The following is a 21,679-nucleotide window of genomic DNA, read 5'->3' on the forward strand; positions in this document are numbered from 1 at the left end:
TTTAAATATCATCAGATGTCAACGACAACTTAAGGCTCCTTGCAGCTTTTTGCTGATTGGTCGGAGCTCCGCACCGTTAAGACGTATTAAGATTCATCACAACTGCGTATTAGCTGCCTTTTTAATGTCTGTGTAAAAGATAGATGTTTATGATAAGGAAGCAGAACTAAGCCTACTAACTGAAGTCATTGTTGTTGCTCATCATCAACCTTGCAAAAATGCTGTGAACTTGAAGCAAGATGGCTTTAGAAGGAGTCACTCATTGTGACTTATGTCGCCTATAATACGGCACACATACTTGTACACTAGAGGATAAAAATGTCCAGATACCGAGGTTTATTTCCGCCTGAATGCTGCCTGGATTTTTCTGGTGTTACTTTTCTGTATGTTTTTTTGCCTTACGAACAAACAATAGTTATTTAACTATGTATAACGTCTCCAACCGTCGTTCCCTAATGCAGAGCATGTAGACAATCTCACAGACATTTGCATGAGATTTTGTAGATTTTAGATGAACACAACACAATTTGAACAGATGAGATATTTCTGACTCTTTTTTTTTTTGCACTGAAAATGATTTGGGTTTATTTTTATCAAATAATTTTTTTCTAGTCTTGCCTCACTGACTTGTCTTGCTTTGTTCACCCAAGCATGTCTGTACGGTGTCTGCACACACACACACACACACACACACATACACACACACACGCACGCATGCACGCATGCACGCACGCATACACACACACACACACACACGCACATGCACATGCACACACATGCACACACACATGCATACACACAGAGACATACACAGGCACAAATACACACACACATGCACAAATAGACACAGACACAAACACAAACACAAACACACACACATAGACACACACACATAGACACACACACACACAGACACACACAGACACACACATAGACACAGACACACACTCACATGCACACACATATAGACACACACACACACACACACACACACACACACACACACACACACACACACACACACACACACACACAGTCTCAGACACATGGAGAGGAAACAGAAACGGCATCACTCTTACTCTCTCTTAATCTCTTGCCAGTAGTTTATGACTTTTACACCACCGCTATCAGATTTTCAGTGACTGGGAAATCTGGCCAATCACAAATCAGCATCCAGAACATCCAGAACATTCCTAACCTCAGCCCAAGTTTCCACTGTTCTGTTCCTCAGTTTTAAGCCTCACCTTATCCTGCTATTAAGAGTAACTTCGATTACTTTGCCGGTGCCCTACAACATGCACGATTTATGTTTAACAGCTGCAACGAAAAATTAGCCGTATGCTCGTAACCTTTAAACAATTTCTGTGGCACTTTATTCTTTCTATCTAAAGATTTGCTGATGCGCTTTATCATAACATGGTTCCGGTAATCCCCTGATCTGATACATAAAAGATAACATAAAACAAATGAATTAAGCATTTTTAAGGAATAAAATGAAACGATGCCCAAAGATACAAGGAATTTAAATGGAAGAGGTGGGAGATGATTGTATCTTGTCTTGTGCAGTTCACCAGCATGCCTGCCTCCTTAAGCAGCCACCCCAGAATGGCATGGTGAAGTCTAATAGTGGTGGGAAAATGGTAGAGAGTATCCTTCATCCTTGGCATGAGCTTCCGAAACAGCAATAGGAGACTGATTGGGCAAACAGACTCAAGGGGGTGGGGGGTGCTTGGGATTGGGTGTTATTTATCCCCTTTTTTTTTGGGAATGGGGATTTGGTTGGAAGGTTGATGTGTCATGCAATAAACTGGTGTTCTGACCTGTTTAGCATTGTGATGTTAATTAAACAGTATAGATTATGCGAGGCAGGAATGAGCCGAGTCATCGCGCCTCTGTAACTCGATGCCTAACTTTTGATGGCCCGTGGCAGCTGGGAGGCCATCGTATCTGTGTGTAGGTGTATGTGTGTCATGCTGGTTTCTGTGTATAGGAATCAGGCTGAGCGTGTGCCTGCCCTCTAAAGAAAGACCGAATCCTTCTGAAGGCGTGTGCGTCTTTAGACCCCACAGCCTTAGGTTATGTACATGTGTGCTTGGACTGACACGGTCTAATCTTAATGCCTTCAACACTTAATGCTTTGCCGTGCATCGGCATATTGCACGGCCTTTTAGTTAACACTTTAAGAACAAGATGTAGACCTCTACGGATACTTATATACAATATACCTTTGGGTGGAGAAAGGTGTCAGGAGTTCTGTGTGATAGGAAAATATCAGCGAGAATCAAGGGGAAGGTGTACAGGACAGTGGTGAGACCGGTGGTGAAGACAGTGTCACTGAAGAAGAGACAGGAGTCAGAGCTAGAGGTAGCCGAGCTGAAGATGTTGAGGTTCTCTTTGGGAGGGACAGGATTAGGAACGAGTACATCAGAGGGACAGCTCATGTTGGACAGATTAAGATGGTTTGGACATGTTCAGAGGAGGGAGAGTGAGTATATTGCTAGGAGAATGTTGGACATTGAGCTGCCAGGCAGGAGGCAAAGAGGAAGGCCAAAGAGGAGGTATATGGATGTAATGAATGATGATATGAAGCTAGTGGGTGGAAGTTTTGAGGATGCAGATGATAGGGATAGGTGGAGTGAGATGATTCGCTGTGGCGACCCCTGAAGAAGAAGAAGAAGATACCTCTGTAGTCAGGAAGGTGCTACATACCGTATATATATATACACACACAGACTATGGCCTGTAGACTAGGTAATATTAACCTGTGTATTCCTTAAAGACTTCTGGTTTCTGTCAGTGTATGATGGGTACTGTGGGAACGTCCTGCTTCCACTTCTAATACCATGTTCCACATCCCTCTTCACTTTGGCATCAGAGTCGTCAGGTTTAAATAGGACAAGGTGCAAACACATCAGCACTTAAGTTTACTTAAGACGCATATAACGATGGCTAAATTGTAGGTAGTCAAATGGTCTACTTAATTTCTATCAGCGTCATTGGATGACACAATGATGGTTCACACACACGTTAATGAATATCGTTGATTATTTTAAGGAATTAGTGAAGGAGTAAAATGTTCAGGAATAAAGAATATATGAATCTCTAATTAGTTTCTTTGGACTCTTTTCATTGTGTCGGAGAGCTCAAAGGCATAGTATGATATCACTAACAGATATCACTAGCCCACAATTTATACTCTTTACCTTTCTTGTTTATCCCCAAAATCTATCCCAACTGAACCAGCCTGAGGTTACTGAGGTGAAAGTGGTGAGGAAAAACACCCTTGAGGAGAAACCTTGAGAGGAACCAGACTCAGAAAGGTAACCTCATCCTCATTTGGGTAACACTGAATGGTGTGATTATAAATTATTATAAGAAATCACACTGCTGTTCAACAAGGCTTGTAAAACCTCAGTTTCTTCTCGCATCATGCTCATATCTTCGCTACAGAAATCCAGAAGTCTAACAAATCTAGGGCTACCTTCTTGTCATCTAATCATCTGTCTTCTACCTTGGTTGATTATTATTTATTTTTTATACACTTTAAGCTCCTTTGTCATGAGATGAAACTCACTTTAGTTATCACTCACCACTCTGTTTATTATATTATCATTATATTATATTATATTAAATGTATTGGCGTAGGATCGTAGACGATCGGTGTGTTGTGAAATGTTTCTGCATGCAAATCCCAGAGGATCCAGCAGAAGGTTTGGAGGTAGGAATACACGTCTACTAACGAGTATAGATATCAGAGCTAATGATATGTAGTTAATATTAACTCCAGGAATAGGGTCGGTGTCGGTTTTTCAATGTGCAGGTAAATCCGTCTTTGTCATTCTTGACAGCTCAGGGTAGAGATTCCTCCGTGAGGTCCTGTATCTTCGCAATGCGAAGATGGCGAAGATGGTCCCTACCACACGCACCGAAGTGTTTCGCCGCTTCACTCCGGAATCGCTGGCGCAGATCGAGAAGTTCATCAAGGAGCAGAAAGACAGGGAGGAAAGAGAGGACGTGGATCTAGAGCCCAGGCCAACAGCACCAAGCAGTGACCTGGAGGCAGGGAAGACTCTGCCCATGATCTACGGAGATCCACCAGAGGAGCTGCTCAACACGGCTTTAGAAGACATCGACCCCTTCTACAAAACACAAAAAGTCAGTCTCGAGACCGACACTTACATAAATCCCTCTCTTCTCTCTCTTTCTCTCTCATTCCCCTTCTTCTGTTTATGTAATCTTGTGTGGTTTTTTTTCCAGACATTTATTATAATCACCAAAGGCAACACAATCTACAGGTTTAATGCAGAACCGTCCTGTTACATGATCAGCCCATTTAACCTCGTAAGACGAGCCGCCATTAGAGTTCTCACACATTCATATCCTTAATGCTTTTTTTTAATGCTTAAACTTTAATTTATTTCTCTTTATTAAATTTTTTTACGTAAATCAAAATAAACTAGATTTGTAAAGTTCGTCACGACAAACTTTGATGTTGGCTTTGATGATGCAAGTATTCGCAAAGGCCGGTGCTTTTTGGAGGCGAGTGGACATAAGGGTCAGTGTTACTTTTGGAAGCAAGTAGACAGAACGCTAGGGTGCCAACACATTTGGAGGTAAGTGGAGACGAGCATGTGACGTCATCCGAATACTCTTGAGGAAGTTCCCCACATTGGGCTGAGTGTTTTGATATGTCACATGTCCATGTTGTGCTAATTTTTAATTTTCACGTGACATCACCTGACGTCATCAGAATACACGTGAGGGAGTTCCCCTCATTGTTCTGAGTGTTTTGATATGTCACATGTCCATGTTTTGAAAAGGTTTTTTTGATTATGCATATTTTAGGGGCGGGGCTGCGGGACAACCGAAAAGTACACCAATTTAAACCTTTGTTCAGAGTATCACCCTAAAGGAGCTGGCCGAGTTTGGTGTAGATTGTTCGGAAGCTTGCCAAGTTATAAACCTCCAAAGTTTAGAATGGGAGTCTATGGGGAAAAAAGGGCAATTTGAGACCCAGTACCGGAAGTACCGGTACTCGGATCGCTTAGAAAAGTAATAGCAACAAACTTCAGACCAGGTTCTACAACATATCCGAATTTGGTGCATGTGGCTCAAAAGGAGGAGTTACTATCAATAAATTTTTGTCTAAGCTTAAAAAGGAAAACAGAATGTTGGCTTCCACAAAGCGACATAATAAATACTAGAATGAACATTTCCTGAAGAAAATGTGAATGGTGCTTGCACGTGGCAAATCTCGGCACTCGGTTGCTAGGGTGAAATTTTAGGAATTTCCCATTCAAGTCTATGGGACTTTTTTGGCCGCTTTTTCGTCCACTGTGCAAACATTGTTGGTCAGATCGCTTATAAAAGTCATAGCACACCTCTCCTCGATGATCCGGTCGGTTTGACACCTCATTCATGGGTCTAGGACAAAAGCTGTGGGACAAGTTACATGCCGAACTTTTGTCCGGAAGAAGAATATCTCAGTACGCAAGATAACAAGAATGTTGCTTTACAAGCACCATTAATAAAGCCTTAAAAGAAAATTATGTGGGTTATATGTTATATATTGAAAATACATTAATGTTTTTTAATATATGGACATGCTAAGAAATTGATTATGTTAATAAAAGCTTATATTTGATTGTTTTTTCAACTTTTCAGTTTCGAAGGTGTTTTGTTCCTTGACTCTTTATTACATTATTTAGCATGTTCATCATGATCACTATTCTCTCCAACTGCGTGTTTATGACGATGAGCAACCCTCCTGCCTGGAGTAAAATTGTGGAGTAAGTGCAGTTTATTTCATTTATATTTACAATATTCTCTTTTTTGTATTTATTGTATTTATTCTAGACTGATTACATGTAGGGGGGGGCACGGTGGCTTAGTGGTTAGCACGTTTGCCTCACACCTCCAAGGTTGGGGGTTCGATTCCCGCCTCCGCCTTGTGTGTGTGGAGTTTGCATGTTCTCCCCGTGCCTCGGGGGTTTCCTCCGGGTACTCCGGTTTCCTCCCCTGGTCCAAAGACATGCATGGTAGGTTGATTGGCATCTCTGGAAAATTGTCCGTAGTGTGTGAGTGAATGAGAGTGTGTGTGTTCCCTGCGATCGGTTGGCACGCCTGAGAAGTTCGGATAAGCGGTAGAAAATGAATGAATGAATGAATAAATGATTACATGTAAACTAAAATGTTCCCAGCAATTTCTGATTGCTCACGACTCGTAATTCTCTCAATTACAAGAGAAACTTCTTAAAATATTTCAGTTCATGTGAAATAAATATAAAATCTATGAAATATCAATTCAATCCTCGAATTGTTCAAATTGTGGGTTATATTTAAAGTTAAGTTTTTTTGATATTTAAATTATTTTAGATGCTGCATACGTACATCTAAACATTGACTGATAATTTAATTTCAACTGTTTTCAGGTATGTCTTTACTGGTATATATACCTTCGAGGCAACAACTAAGGTGGTGTCGCGAGGCTTCTGCATGGGGTCTTTTACATTCCTTCGTGATCCATGGAACTGGCTGGATTTCATGGTGATCAGCATGGCGTAAGTTTATCAGCACATACGAGTTTGTTCTGCTTTTCTTATTTATTTGATGGTGCCTTACATTTTTGCACCAATTTCCAAAAAATCAGAGGTTAAGAAATCGGAAACGTTCCTGCGGCCGTCTAATCTCCGTGTTCTTTGGAATTTCGAACGGAATCTTTTGTACAGTTTGCTAAGTGATCTCCTTATGCTTCATGTGCAGTTATGCTATTCAGGCACCTTCTCAATGACAGTCAGCTAATCTGCCATTTGACTGAGGTGGTGGACACGTCTATATATAGCGTTCATTAAAACGTATCATTTACCTCAGCAACAACCCCCGTTTCAATGCAACAACATGAGCAGTAAGAAAAACCCAAGCACTAACCTTCTTTTCAAACCTTTTTTTATTTATTTATTGTATTTATATTTCAGTCGAGGTCGGCTGTAATAGTTCCAACCCTACACCACAACCACGTCCTCGGTTTTCCAGAGCAGTGGTCCCCAACCTTTTTTTCGCCGCGGACCGGTCAATGTTTGATCATTTTACCGTGGCCCGCTGGGGGTTGGGGTGCGGTCCTTTTTTGGGGGTGGGGGGTTTCGGGGGCAGCTATTTTAATTGAATTGTATTTAAACATGCCTTTTTAACTCACTACAACGCTAAATCAATGAGAACCCTGAGCTTGTTTCTTTGCAACGAGACGGTTCCATCTGGGGTAACAGGAGACAATGACACCCGAAGTGTGTTGCATATGTCCAGTTTATTCCGTTGTTTTGTTTTGGTTGCCGTCACTGCAGAAATCCCCGCTTCACACAGATAGCATGTCGGAAATGGCAATCTCAGGTATTCCGCCATGACGGAATAATTTAATAATTTAATGTTCCTTGGGCGTCCCGGTACCATTTGGTCCACGGACCGGTACCGGTCCGGGATTTGGGGACCACTGCTCCAGAGGGTTGGACAGATCTTTAACAAGATTTACTGGTGTTAGTTATAGTTTTGTATTAAGCAGAATTTGTTTTTTAGGTACATCACCGAGTTTGTTGACCTCGGCAACGTATCGGCGCTTCGGACGTTCCGCGTGCTCAGAGCTCTTAAAACGATCACTGTTATTCCTGGTTCGTTTGTTTGCTTTTATTTCTCTCTATTTTAATTGCATCCATATATAACTATACATGTTCTTTGTCCTTCCATCCATCGTTTCATCCTCTCCCTCACTGCTATTCCCTTTCTCTCAGGCTTGAAGACCATTGTTGGAGCTCTGATCCAGTCTGTCAAGAAGATGGTGGATGTGATGATTCTGACCATCTTTGCCCTGGCTGTTTTTGCCCTCATCGGCCTGCAGCTATTCATGGGGAATCTGCGCCAAAAGTGTATACGCTGGCCCATTTCCAACAGCACGACGGACGACTACAACTCCACCCTTACGGATGAATTCAACACCACTTTCATCAACACTACTTTTGACTTCACAGCCTATATTGAAAATGAAGGTGACGTTAGCTTCAAGTGGATAGTTTGGGTATTGAAGTGCTATTTAGTGATTGATGCTATTTAGGGTGCCTAAATAAATTCGAGCAGATAAAACACTGGAACAATAAAAACAATAAAAATTAATTGATTAAAAATAATTTAAAAAATCCCAACAACAACAAACCCAATTCATTCCACTGGTCCAGGGGTCGGCAACCTTAAACACTCAAAGAGACATTTGGACCCGTTTCCCACAGAAAAAACCCCACAGTGAGCCACAAAACGCTTTGAGATCTAAAATAAAGAAAACGAAATTTTATTTCTGCAAACAAACAAAAATATTTGAACAGTTTGAACTAACCTTAACAAAAAAGATGCCGGGTCGAAGGTTACTTTCAAATAAAATGTTCAATGTCTAATTGAGTCATCTTCGTATTCATGATGTCAAAATTTTAACTTGCCGGATGCAGCGAACCAAAAATGTGTCCGCTTCTGTGTCAGATTTCGCAAGTCGGCGGTTATGACGTGTATCTTTGAGCGACAAACAAATTAAACACCGTTTATTTTAGTTACAAGAGCATCATAATCTTAGAATTAGAACTAACTAAAATAAAAGAAATTTAAATTAAATATTTATTTTCCAAATCTACATGGAGCCGCAGCAGAGGGATGAAAGAGCCACTCGCGGCTCCGGAGCCGCGGGTTGCCGACCCCTGCTCTAGATAATATCAGCTAACCTAACTAACCTAATTGCTATGTAGGATAGAGAAATAACGACGGGGTTATTTTGGGGTGGATTTTTTCACTTTTAACTATATTGCTCCATTGCAATAATGGCAATTAAATATTTCAATACATTCTACGTCGTCATTCTATTCGTATTCGTTTACTTTGTCCTTGCAAAACGTCGTTAAAGTACGGATGCGAGGTTTATACAACCAAACCTGACACAAATCGGATCACACACACGGATCAACCAATCTAAAAAATAGTAGAAAGTAATAAAACAAAGCAGAGATCCAAAAGAGAAAGTAGGAGTGAATGCTCCTTGTTTAATTATTCTTAAAACGAGAGTCTGCAATCAGCCACAGCGGATTAGAAGCACAATGAGACTGATGAGGCTCTGAATGTGACCGTCCTCCATATTTGTTTTTCCTCACTTGGCCCATAATTTGTAGATTTACTGCTTGGGAGATTTAAGCATCTATCCCTGAATGACAGGGGAGATTATTTACATAATAATGAATTGATTGATTGATTGATTGATTGATTGATTGATTGATTGATTGATTGATTGATTGATTGATTGATTGATTGATTGATTGATTTCAGAGAACCAGTACTTTCTGGAGGGCAGCTTAGATGCTTTACTATGTGGCAACAGTTCTGATGCTGGGTAAGTTTGCCATCCAAGTTGAGGATAATTCAACACATAACTCTCTAAAATTATATATTTGCTCAATTTTTTTTTTTACCAGAAATCAAAATGGAAAGAATGTAAGATAGCTTCACTGCTGTGTTGACAGAAAGTGTCCAGAAGGGTTCACGTGCATGAAGGCTGGAAGGAACCCGAATTACGGTTACACCAGCTACGACACTTTTGGCTGGGCTTTCCTCGCTCTCTTTAGGCTCATGACTCAGGACTACTGGGAGAACCTATTTCAACTGGTAGCACAATCCGATTAGATTTTAACGCATTTAATTCTAAATTAAATGCCGAATTAGGTTTTCATTGTATAGTTAATAGCTTCTGTTATTACTTATGCATATCATCACCTTTGAACAAATACTAGAATTAAATTTAACATCCTACTAATAAAACATCTGTCAGACTGGAGTGATGAAATTAACCGTTAAACATCTTTAATACGTACACTGTTTCATTGCTTCATTTCTGCTGCCTGTTCTGATGCAACTGCTATATTAGGATTTGTCATTTTCTGTAGACTCTTCGTGCAGCTGGGAAAACCTACATGATTTTCTTTGTGGTGGTCATATTTCTGGGATCGTTCTACCTCATCAACCTAATCCTGGCGGTCGTTGCCATGGCGTATGATGAACAGAACCAAGCCACAATTGCTGAAGCCCGGGAAAAGGAGGAAGAATTTCAGAGAATGCTGGAACAGCTCAAGAATGAAGAGCAACAGGTAAAACCTATGGATGTAATACAGTAGATTTTTATCATGCGCTATATAGAGCTATAGCTATATTCGAGAGAGTGAGAGAGAGGAGGGAGGGAGAGAGAGAGGAGAGAGAGGGAGAAAGATAGAGAGGGGGAGAGAGAGAAAGGGAGAGAGAGGGGAGTGGGGGGGAGGAGGGGAGAGAGAAGAGAGAAAAGCAGAGAGAGAGAGGTAGAGAATGGAGAAGAGGGAGAGGGGAGAGAGAGAGAGGGGGGGGAGGGGAGGGAAGAGAGAAAGAGAGAGAGGGGGAGAGAGAGAAAGGTGGGAGAGAGGGGGAGAGGGAGAGCTAGAGACAGAAGGACTGCGGAGGTGAAGAGAGAAGAGCAACGGAGGAGAGGAGAGAGAGAGAACAGAGAGAGAGAGAGAGAGAGAGAGAGAAAGGAGAGAGGAGAGAGAGAAGAGAGAGAGAGAGAGAGAGAAAGGGAGAGAGAGAGAGAGAGAGAAACAAAGGAGAGAGAGAGAGAGAGAGAAGGAGAGAAGGAAAGTAGAGAGAGAGAGAGAGAGATAGATAGAGCGAGAGAGCGAGAGATATATAAAGATAAGATAGTAGCGATCTCTCTCTCTCTCTCTCTCCCTTTCTCTCTCTCTCTCCTTCTCTCTCCCCTTCTCTCTCTCCCCTTCTCTCCCTCTCTCTCCCCCTTCTCTCTCTCTCTCTCTCTCTCTCTCTCTCTCTCTCTCTCTCACTCACACTTTCTCATCGGTTTGTTCTTGCCTTTTTGTCACAGTTACGAGCTGGTAGCATGGTATCATTGGACAGTCAGAGAACTCAGAGCAATGGGTCAGAAATAGGGACAGATGATGGGGACGATGTAATAAAGGACTGTAACGGCAGGGTTATTCCCCGTCTGGTGATCCAAAGAGCCCCAACTTTGAAAAAAGTAAGTAACACTTTGGGGTTTGTTCCTTCCTGTGCCTGTGTTTGTGTTCCTGTTCAGGAAGTCAGCAAATTAAGCTCTTTAGTTGTGTTAATAATACAGTTTGATTAAGCAATATATATATGTATACTTTTTTCCTAAATGCTAATTAAAAAAATATAATTTTACAAATTTAAATAACTGGTTTTGGAACCATTAATAATGATTTATTTATTTTTAATTTGATAATAATTTTACAAATTTTCTGCCTTACAATTTCTCCCAATCTTTCAACCTATTTCAAAATTTTTTTTAAATAAAACTCATTTTTATTTCATTATTGTCTTAATGCCTTTTCTTCTGTGCAGCCAGCACCGGCCGACGGTAAGTCCATGTGCTCCCAGCATAGCATGATGCACCTGGAAAACCCTGGGCTCTCTCAGAGAACAACCAGTGCCATAAGTGTACGCAGCACAAGGGAAGGTAATGCTGGAGAATAAAAAGGTCTATTAATTAATATTCTGTGTATCTAATATAATATTTAGTCACTTCATTTAGCATCACTTCATTTCTTTCCTTTAACATTAAGCAGCTTTTTTAATAATAATGCTACCCACTCAAATTTGTGGGTCATTCTTAATCGTGTAATTATAAGCTAAAAGATTTCATAGTTGATGGTTTTCCTTGTAAATTCAGCTGCAAAACTACAATTAAATCGCAATACCCAAACACCATTATGACAGTCAGGGTGCAGTATGGTGTAGGTGGATGGGTACAGGGTGGGGGAGATCACAAAATGCACCATGGGGGCATTTCACCCCAATACAAATTCTGAGTATGGGTCACCATACTTAGCCGTATGTCATGTCACTTTCACTTTACCCTCAAGCTACTTGCTGGTTAACGTGTAATAGCAGAGATTAGTCTGGTCTTATTAATATTTAGTCAAGACAAGTCAAGAAGCTTTTATTGTCATTACAACCATATATAGCTGGTGCAGTACACAGTGACATGAGACAACGTTACTCCAGGTTCGTGGTGCTACATACAGTAAAACAAAGACAGGGCTAAGGACATGTAAGTAGTCTTAGCCACATAAAGTGCAACTGTGCAACCTGGTGCAGACAGTGCAAGACAAGACAGACAAGACAGTGCAGGACAAGACAGACAAGACAGTTCAGGACAATTCAAACAAGACAGACAAGACAGTGCAGGACAATACAAACAAGACAGACACGACAGTGCAGGACAATACAAACAAGACAGACAAGACAGTGCAGGACAATACAAACAATACAAACAAGACAGTGCAGGACAATACAAACAATACAAACAAGACAGTGCAGGACAATACAAACAAGACAGACAAGACAGTGCAGGACAATACAAACAAGACAGTGCAGGACAATACAAACAATACAAACAAGACAGTGCAGGACAATACAAACAATACAAACAAGACAGTGCAGGACAATACAAACAAGACAGACAAGACAGTGCAGGACAATACAAACAAGACAGTGCAGGACAATACAAACAGGACAGACAAGACAGTGCAGGACAATACATACAAGACAGACAAGACAGTGCAGGACAATACAAACAAGACAGACAAGACAGTGCAGGACAATACAAACAGGACAGACAAGACAGTGCAGGACAATACAAACAAGACAGACAAGACAGTGCAGGTCAATACAAACAAGACAGTGCAGGACAATACAAACAAGACAGTGCAGGACAATACAAACAAGACAGTGCAGGACAATACAAACAAGACAGTGCAGGACAATACAAACAAGACAGTGCAGGACAAGACAGACAAGACAGTGCAGACAAAAGGTTACAAGACAATACACAAACTACACAAAAAACAGTAAACAAAAAACAGCGCCGACCGACCGGTGTCAATACTGTATGTAAATACTATAAGTTCAGACAAACACAGTTTCTTAGCAGCAGGTCCCTGAGACAGTGTATAAGAGTGTGCAAAAAACAGCAACAACTGAAATATTGTACAGTATAAGCAAAATGACTGAAATGACTGAAATGTTAGACAGTGTGTGCAAAGAGCAAAAAAAGTAAAAAAGTGTGCAAAACAGCATGTAAACAGTTTGTAAACAGTGAGCATGTAAACAGTCTGCACTAGCAGTGAGTACATATTGTCTGTAGTTTGTATGGTCACTATAAGCTTCAGATTATTTACAGTGACTGAGATTAGACGTTTTTTCAGACTAGCTTAGGCATTTTGTGGTCATCTGCCATTTGTGGTGAACAGAATAAAAGTCCCTTGTGAGTTGTGTTTAAATTTTTGCGGTTTAATAATTGCTAATCGTCTTCCCTCAGAGTTGGAGGAGGCCCAGAGGCCTTGTCCTCCAGGCTGGTATAAGTTTGCGGATATATTTCTGAAGTGGGACTGCTGTGAACCCTGGATTATCTTCAAGAAATGGGTTCATTTTGTGGTGATGGATCCTTTCGTGGACCTTGGCATTACTATCTGTATCGTACTCAATACACTTTTCATGGCCATGGAGCACTATCCCATGAGTCCAGGATTTGAACATGTGCTCTCTGTTGGCAACTTGGTAGGTACTCCACACTCCACACCGCTTCCATTGTACAAAGAGATGTTCTAATACCGAGCAAAACTGTATAACTTCACGAGGAATGAAAAGAAATCGAAAATATTATGCAAATGTCTGTAAAATGACCAAAAAAAACCCAATTCTTCATATCTTCTTAGGTCTTCACTGGTATTTTCACTGCTGAAATGGTGTTCAAGCTCATTGCCTTGGACCCTTACTACTACTTCCAAGTGGGCTGGAACATATTTGACAGCATCATCGTCACTCTTAGCCTGGTGGAGTTAGGCCTGGCCAATGTGCAGGGTCTGTCTGTCCTCAGGTCCTTCCGTTTGGTAAGCCTTAACCGTAAGCCCTATATTTAAAGTGTAAAGCCTTTTTAATTTCACACAGCTTACGCACAATGCTAAAGAACCAATAACACCGTTACCAGTCCTAGCTAACCCAAGCTAAGTGACTAGTCTAGCTTGCTAGCTAGAATACTTTTTATTACCGCTAATAATAATAATAAGATTAAATCAAGATGTGGTTTAACTTCAATCGATAAAAATTGAGCTGCTTGTTTGTCTACAGTTAATACTGGACATCACATCGTGTAACGGTGAACATCCTGAAAATAGCTTGATGTGTAATAAGTCGATATATTTAGTTATATCGCAACATCAGAGAATCTCAACACGTCATACGTCGCTTCATATTCTTCGTATTCTTTATTTGTTTTTCTTTTATATTGTAGGTTAATGTTATTCCTTTGCCGTACATTTTCACTGACGTTATATTGTGTGTGTGTTTGTTTCTTTGCCGGTCTTGATGGAGGTAGCTGCGAGTCTTTAAGCTGGCTAAATCCTGGCCCACGCTCAACATGCTGATCAAAATCATTGGTAACTCGGTGGGTGCGCTGGGGAACCTGACTTTGGTGCTGGCCATCGTTGTCTTCATCTTTGCCGTCGTAGGCATGCAGCTCTTTGGCAAGAGCTACAAGGAGTGTGTGTGTAAGATCGCAGAGGAATGTACGCTGCCGCGCTGGCACATGAACGATTTTTTCCATTCGTTCCTCATCATCTTCCGCATCCTGTGTGGCGAATGGATTGAAACGATGTGGGACTGCATGGAGGTGGCCGGAGCAGGCATGTGCCTTGTCGTGTTCCTCATGGTCATGGTCATAGGAAACCTAGTGGTGAGTACAGATGTGTTTGTTCTCACACTCATGTTTTTCTCAGTACTATAAGTGATGCTATAAGGGAGCACTCAGGAGATCTGATCCCTGGTCCTGGTCCTGGTCCGGATAAAACTTGGGGCAGCTACAACAGGTGTGGAATATTTGGAGATTGGTTCAACTTGTCATAGTACTTCCTGTTTCTATGTTCATAAAGCTTAAGGGTTATTATAGATACTGACATATAAAACCAGACATTTATAGCACCGGAGGACTGGAATTAGCTCACACCAGCACTCGAGCTGGGAGTGCAGCAAAAAAAGGGCCTGTCTCACGTCAGCCCTCATACGAGATCGACTCTTTGTTGTAGTTATTCCTGCACAACCGAATTTTACAATGGACTGGAAGGAATTATTCATTGTGCAATTATTTATTCATTGTTTATATTGTTTTTTTGTTTTTTTTATTATTTGTAGATTTTAATCCAAGTGAGTTCATTTAGAAACATTGTGGGTGGCTGTGTACAGAAATAACTGTGGGAGCAAGAGGGTGGATGAAAAAAATATTCTTACCACTAGATTCAATGACGTATAAACACGTGGACAAAATTGTCGGTACCCTTCGGTCAATGAAAGAAAAGCTCACAATGGTCACAGAAAAAACTCTAATCTGACAAAAGTAATAATAAATAAAAATTCTATGAATGTTAACCGATGAAAGTCGGACATTGCTTTTCAACCACGCTTCGACGGAATTATTTAAAAAAATACAAGCCTGGAACAAACCTGAACAAAAATGATGGCACCCCTAACTTAATAGTTTGTTGCACAACCTTTTGAGGAGATCACTACAATCAGACGATTCCTGTAACGGTCACTGAGACTTCTGCACCTCTCAGCAGGTATTTTGACCCACTCCTCATGAGCAAACTGCTCCTGTTGTGTCCGGTTTGAAGGGTGTCTTTTCCAGATGCCATGTTTCAGCTCCTTCCAAAGATGCTCAATAGGATTGGGGTCAGGGCCACTTTAGAATAGTCCAACGTTTTCCTCTCAGCCATTCTTGGGTGTTTTTAGCTGTGTGTTTTGGGTCATTGTCCTGTTGCAAGACCCATGACCTGCGACTGAGACCAAGCTTACTGACTAGAATCCTAGAATCCCTTGATAGTCTTCAGATTTCATTGTACCCTGCACAGATTCAAGACACCCTGTGATGCTAATTAGTTGACACCCATTGAATTAACAAAATGTTCCTTTGGTCACATTATTTTCCGTCTTTTCTAGGGGTACCATTTTTGTCCAGGTCTGTTCCATGAGTTTATTCTTTTAAATAATTCCGTCGAAGCGTGGTCGAAAAGCAATGTCCGACTTTCATTGGTTAACATTCATAGAATTTTTATCTATTATTACTTTTTCTCAGATTAAAGTTTTTTCTGTGAACATTGTGAGTTTTTCTTTCATTGACCGAAGGGTACCGACAATTTTGTCCACGTGTATAAACATATGTAATAATTTCATTATCATGAGCATTAGGAATACGCTTCGTAGGTTGACAGATTGCAGGAAACGGACCACGTGAACCTGCAGATGCGTTGTGGTGTGCAGAAATGTGCAGCGTAAGTGTAGATGAAGGGCATACAGATAATACCAACATACAGCAGCTGGACATACTGTACGGCTGAAAGGAAAGAGGAAATGAAATGGCTTATCTTGGTGAGCTAACAAAAGCATCAGCGCTCGGCATGAGCAGAAACGAGGTTTTGTGTCACGTCGACACACACACACACACACACACATACAGTACACACCACTTATTCCCGTAGCACACCGGGATTCAGCACTGGTTCTCTACTCATGCTTCTATTTAAGTCTTATGACTTTAGCCAGCAAACAGTGGTTCTGACCTTGGCTATGCACTAAGACCCAGCTCAAGTTAGCATTTTGGCACACAGGGAACAAACACAGACAGCTGAGAAGCACAGCAGCAGTCTGGAGGTCTGGATAGGCTCCTGCTTCTCGCTCCACACAGTGCAAAACACATCAGCAGAATCCTCTAACTGACAAGCAACAGAACAGGAAGCCATACGAACACCCGTTATAGCATGTGAAATGGATCGGTTATAGTTACTAATTACTAAAATGTTTTAATGAAAATAAATATGAAATTTTTGTTAGGCAAACCGTACTGTTGTGCTGTAATTGTGACCTACATCTAAAGCAAGGAAATAAGAATCGCAACTTGGACGAACTAAAGATAGCTTCCCTACGGAGATCTTGCAGACGGCATAATATTTACTGACTCCGTGTCATAGAAGACAGGACGAGAACCCGATAGCATTTACGTAAACCAATCACACATTTATTAGAGAACCGAAAACCAGGGGTAATTTATTATAAGATCATCGATCCCTGGTCAGATTTGGAAACATGTCAAAGCTTAACCGTCATAATCACAAGTTAACTAAATATACAGGGTGAGGAGCTCGGTCACTCGGAAGGAGCTCAGAGTAGAGCCGCTGCTCCTCCACATCGAGAGGAGTCAGTTGAGGTGGCTCGGGCATCTGTTTTGGATGCCTCCTGGACGCCTCCCTAGCATGTCCGGGCATGTCCAACCGGGAGGAGGCCCAGGGGAACACCTAGGACACGCTGGAGGGACTATGTCTCTCGGCTGGCCTGGGAACGCCTGGGTATTGCCCCGGAAGAGCTTAGTCTGCTGCCCCCGCGACCCGGCCCCGGATAAAGCGGTAGAAGATGGATGGATGGATGGATGGATGGATGGATGTAAACTCTCTAAACTGTTTTCTTAGGTGCTGAACCTGTTCCTTGCCTTGCTGCTCAGCTCGTTCAGTGGGGACAATCTATCAGCCAGTGATGAAGATGGAGAGATGAACAATCTCCAGATCGCGATCGGCCGCATCACCAGAGGCGTCGACTGGGTCAAATCCTTTATCGTCAGCTTTGTAGGCCGGTTATTGTGCAGGAAACCTTCCGAGGGCGATGCAAGAGGAGACGAATGTGACGATACAGATAAAAAGGAAAGCTTTTCATTAAACAACCTTGATGAAGGGAAGATAGCAGATGGGTTGACCAACTGTCTGGATGCTCTGACTCTGAATGTACCGATCGCCAAAGCCGAGTCTGATGATGAAGATGAAGAGTCGCAGGATTTATCAGAAGAAGAGGGTGTGCACAAAAAGAAGGTGAAATTTATTTTATTTTATAGATTTGTTTCGATGATCTCACTGATTTTTTTTTTACGTTTGTTTAAATTATAAACAAAAAATGTCTTTTTTGTTTATAATCTGAACAAAATAATTAACAATTAAAAAAGCTATTTAAAAAAATACATAATCATGGTGTTACACTGAATATTGCCTACAACATCAGTACAAGACATACTGTCATAATATGGCTAAATGATGCGTTTATTTTTGTTCTCTAACAGTTTTTCATCGTGTGTTGACTGACAGGCCAAAACACAAGTTGTATTAAATGGCTTTAAACTATAATAGTGGGAAAAAAAACAAATTGGTTGATTCACATACAGCATCTCGATTCATTGACCTGATGTGTTAAGTCAGTGAAATCATCTAACGCAGGGGTGTCAAACTCACAATGGGCCAAAATATAAAACAAAATAAAAAATATAAAGGTCACGGGCCAAACTGAATATTTATAGAAAAATTAACTGCAATTAACTGATATGTAATGTTCAACCTTTTTCATATGGAAACAAACTTTAGTTTTGCTTAAACACAGGAAACACATTTCCCGAGTCGATAACTCCTGAGCTAAAAGCTGTTACTACACAAAACGCGGTTGTAGCTGCCTCTCTACATTACTACGATAGAAAAGAGGTGTTATTTGTGTAGTAACAGCGTTTAGCTCAGGAGTTATTGACTCGGGAAACTCCGACCTGTGAATATGTGGCCAACTTCCTGCTCCTTCAGTTCTCTCCAGCGCTGGAAAGCTGATCCTATATTAACACGTCCTACTTCTTGTCCTTATCGTAAGTCTTTCTTCTCTTTCTTTCTTTGTTTTTATCCTCCATGTCAATGTTAAAACCGCTTTCTGCTAATGTCACACATGCGCACTGAACACTCTCTCCGCCTGTATCGACAAGCCCCGCCCCTTTCTGCTCATTGGCTACACATTTGTTTTGATTTTTGTTTTGATTTTTGTTTAATATTCGGCCCGACTCAGTTTTCTGAAGCATTTCTCAAAAATCGGAGACCCTGCCTTTAACGACTGTCAACAGAGAATGAGGGGCGCTTGCTGTTCGTGACTACGCGTCAATATAGTGGCAAGGCATTCTGGGATTTGTAGTATTAGCGGAGCATGCGGCTAGCAAGCTGTAATGCACATTTGATATGATCTCGCGGGCCAAATATAATTACGCCAGAGTTTGACACCTCTGATCTAATGTATTTAAAGAGTTCATTTAAAAAATACTAGCTAAGGGCCTTTTTACACCCGGTCACTTCATGTGTTGTCTCTGATCCGATAGCTATCTGATTTGTTAAAACTGTTCCGTTTACATCAGGCCACATACTGTACAGTAAACGCGTCTCGGCGAATCGGATATCGATCCGATCTTTCTACTCCCGCCCAAAATGCTAATATATTTGACCTCATGTCCGGGGTAATTGAAATGGAAGACGTTTTGGAGTCTGCGGTTTTCAGAACGCAATCAAAAAGAAGACAAAAAAACTCGTTACGACGTTTATGCTACAAAAAACAGCATTTGCTGTTTGCTGCATTTTCGCTGGCGGCAGCAGCGCGTTTTAAGACCCGATGAGACACCTGGGTGAAATATCACCTGCGAGTGACGTACTTTCGTTTGGGAGGAGTAAAGCGCTGACGTATGTGGCTTGAACAACCACATTCATTTACACCTGTCCAGTTTCATCTGAAACGCATCCCAGACCACCTCCTGAAGGGGTTTGTACCATCGGATTTATATCTGTCCCGTTTAGACCTGGTCTTTTTACCATCGGATAGCTATCACTATCTGATCACAGAGTTTCATTTATTTAAACTTTTATTAAGTATGACAGATTTTCAGTGGGACAAAACATCTACATACTTTTTTTTTAGTATTTGTTGTAAATTTTTCTGGTCTTGGAGTATCAGCGTTTCCATTGCAGCCTTTCAGGCTATGTGTATGTAGAACTCTTATTGTTGGTTGTATGTACCTTTTGTTATTGTTCTACAGTTAAGTTGAACCTTTCAGACCAAAGTTTATTCATCTCAGGTCGTTCGATTTTGCCCCTTTCCTGAGACTTGCAGTGTCTGTGTGGTCCCAAGGGAGCAAAAAAGGAACTAGTTTTAAAGGTGTACACATTGTACAATTGTTCCAAAAGAACATTCAAAACAGTTTTTGGAATGTTCAAAATTGAAAAAATCGGATCGGTGTATGTAAACTTTTGATCCAGTCGATGGGAATGACATCTGATGGGAAGAATGTGTAGATAAAATCCCAATAAAAATGTGTAGAAAAACTTGGGCTCGACTTTAATTCTTATTCTTGCTTCACATCAGTTCCGTAAATCTCTCTTTAGGGTTTTTTGAATGATGGAGACTCTTCAGTGTGTAGCACGGTGGACTACAAACCTCCAGAACCTCCACCTGTGGAAGAGGAAGAAGAGGAACCAGAGCCTGATGATCCAGAAGCTTGTTTTACTGAAGGTATATAATCCCCCTTTTCCTTCCTACAGTTTAATCACATCCGACATGATACTATTTATAGAAGACCGATTATTACACAATGCTTTTCTTTGGTCTTTTGTCTCCTGGTCATTTTGTTCCGTGTGACAGACTGTGTGAGACGATTTCCATGTCTGACTGTGGACATCACTCAGGGAAGGGGAAAGAGTTGGTGGAATCTGCGCAGAGCTTGCTACATCATAGTGGAGCATGATTACTTTGAAACCTTCATCATCTTCATGATTCTTCTCAGTAGTGGTGCACTGGTATGTCAGAATCTCCTAAGCCTAAAATCAACTAAGACTTATCTTAAAACTCACAGATTTAGTGACTAATTATGATGCTTATAGTAACGACGTTAAAATTAATTTGAAGTGCATATAGTGAGGTGTGTACATCTGGGTCCTTGGAAATGAGGGTGGCTAAAAATGACTGTAGAACCTGGTGTGTGTGTGTGTGTGTGTGTGTAGGAGAACATCAGGGGTATTTATACTTTTGCAGACACTTTTCAACAACACAAAATGACTCTAAATAGCTCGCATTTTCGCCTCATTCAATTTCTAGTTCACGCTCCATGCGTGTCTATGTGTTGTGTGCAGGCTTTGCCAGCTTCAACTCTCTGGCTCATGACCCCTACTGAAAGAAAATACCACACATTAATAGCCTGCAAGTAATAACACACAGGTGAGAATGACGTTACCTTCCGGTTAAACCCGCATCCTCTTTCCACCCACAGCCGATTCTTGACAACACCCTATCTACCACATACCCCCACCAGCCAACTCAGGCTGAGGAATCAACCACCCTCAAGCTGGCTCCATCTCAGAGACAGGAAAACCACCACAGACAAGTCTGCCCCTTCACCTGTGAACCACATAGAACTTCAAGTTCCAGATACCAATAAATGACCTGCACATTTGCATCCTTCATGCGTTGGAGCCACTAGAGTGGGACATGATTATTTAAAAAAAAGGGCAAAGGGGCATCCTTCTGGGTAGTTTTGTAAGTGTGAGGATGGCCAACCAAACGACTGGCCAATTGACCGACTGGTCACTGTCAATCATTACTATAAGTCACTGTCATTAGAATTTGCTTCAAAATGCGCAGATCCATAAAACCATCTATCGCTTGGCTGGGACTCTAAACAAACCAAATAGACAGGTAGTTGATATATAGCCCAAGCAGAGAGGAA

At 41.2% G+C, this 21,679-nt stretch overlaps 1 protein-coding gene across 2 annotated transcripts in view; it reads left to right on the plus strand.

Moving 5' to 3' along the window:
- Positions 1 to 21,679, plus strand: part of scn4aa (sodium channel, voltage-gated, type IV, alpha, a) — a 31,781-nt gene that overhangs the window by 2,616 nt on the left and 7,486 nt on the right. Inside the window, exons 2-19 of one of the 2 annotated variants that reach the window (XM_047817850.1) lie at positions 3,244 to 3,320; positions 3,849 to 4,155; positions 4,258 to 4,376; positions 5,700 to 5,789; positions 6,432 to 6,560; positions 7,567 to 7,658; positions 7,779 to 8,033; positions 9,346 to 9,409; positions 9,540 to 9,681; positions 9,960 to 10,160; positions 10,919 to 11,071; positions 11,416 to 11,530; positions 13,394 to 13,632; positions 13,791 to 13,964; positions 14,450 to 14,806; positions 17,589 to 17,981; positions 20,343 to 20,469; positions 20,599 to 20,753. In XM_047817850.1, the coding sequence (XP_047673806.1) occupies positions 3,898 to 4,155; positions 4,258 to 4,376; positions 5,700 to 5,789; positions 6,432 to 6,560; positions 7,567 to 7,658; positions 7,779 to 8,033; positions 9,346 to 9,409; positions 9,540 to 9,681; positions 9,960 to 10,160; positions 10,919 to 11,071; positions 11,416 to 11,530; positions 13,394 to 13,632; positions 13,791 to 13,964; positions 14,450 to 14,806; positions 17,589 to 17,981; positions 20,343 to 20,469; positions 20,599 to 20,753 (3,063 nt within the window). In that variant the 5' untranslated portion in view covers positions 3,244 to 3,320; positions 3,849 to 3,897. The remainder of the gene's footprint in view (positions 1 to 3,243; positions 3,321 to 3,848; positions 4,156 to 4,257; positions 4,377 to 5,699; positions 5,790 to 6,431; positions 6,561 to 7,566; positions 7,659 to 7,778; positions 8,034 to 9,345; positions 9,410 to 9,539; positions 9,682 to 9,959; positions 10,161 to 10,918; positions 11,072 to 11,415; positions 11,531 to 13,393; positions 13,633 to 13,790; positions 13,965 to 14,449; positions 14,807 to 17,588; positions 17,982 to 20,342; positions 20,470 to 20,598; positions 20,754 to 21,679) is intronic. The other variant, XM_027163295.2, reaches the window with a different exon arrangement.

The sequence above is a fragment of the Tachysurus fulvidraco genome, chromosome 8, assembly GCF_022655615.1.
Source record: "Tachysurus fulvidraco isolate hzauxx_2018 chromosome 8, HZAU_PFXX_2.0, whole genome shotgun sequence".
Lineage (NCBI taxonomy): Eukaryota > Metazoa > Chordata > Actinopteri > Siluriformes > Bagridae > Tachysurus > Tachysurus fulvidraco.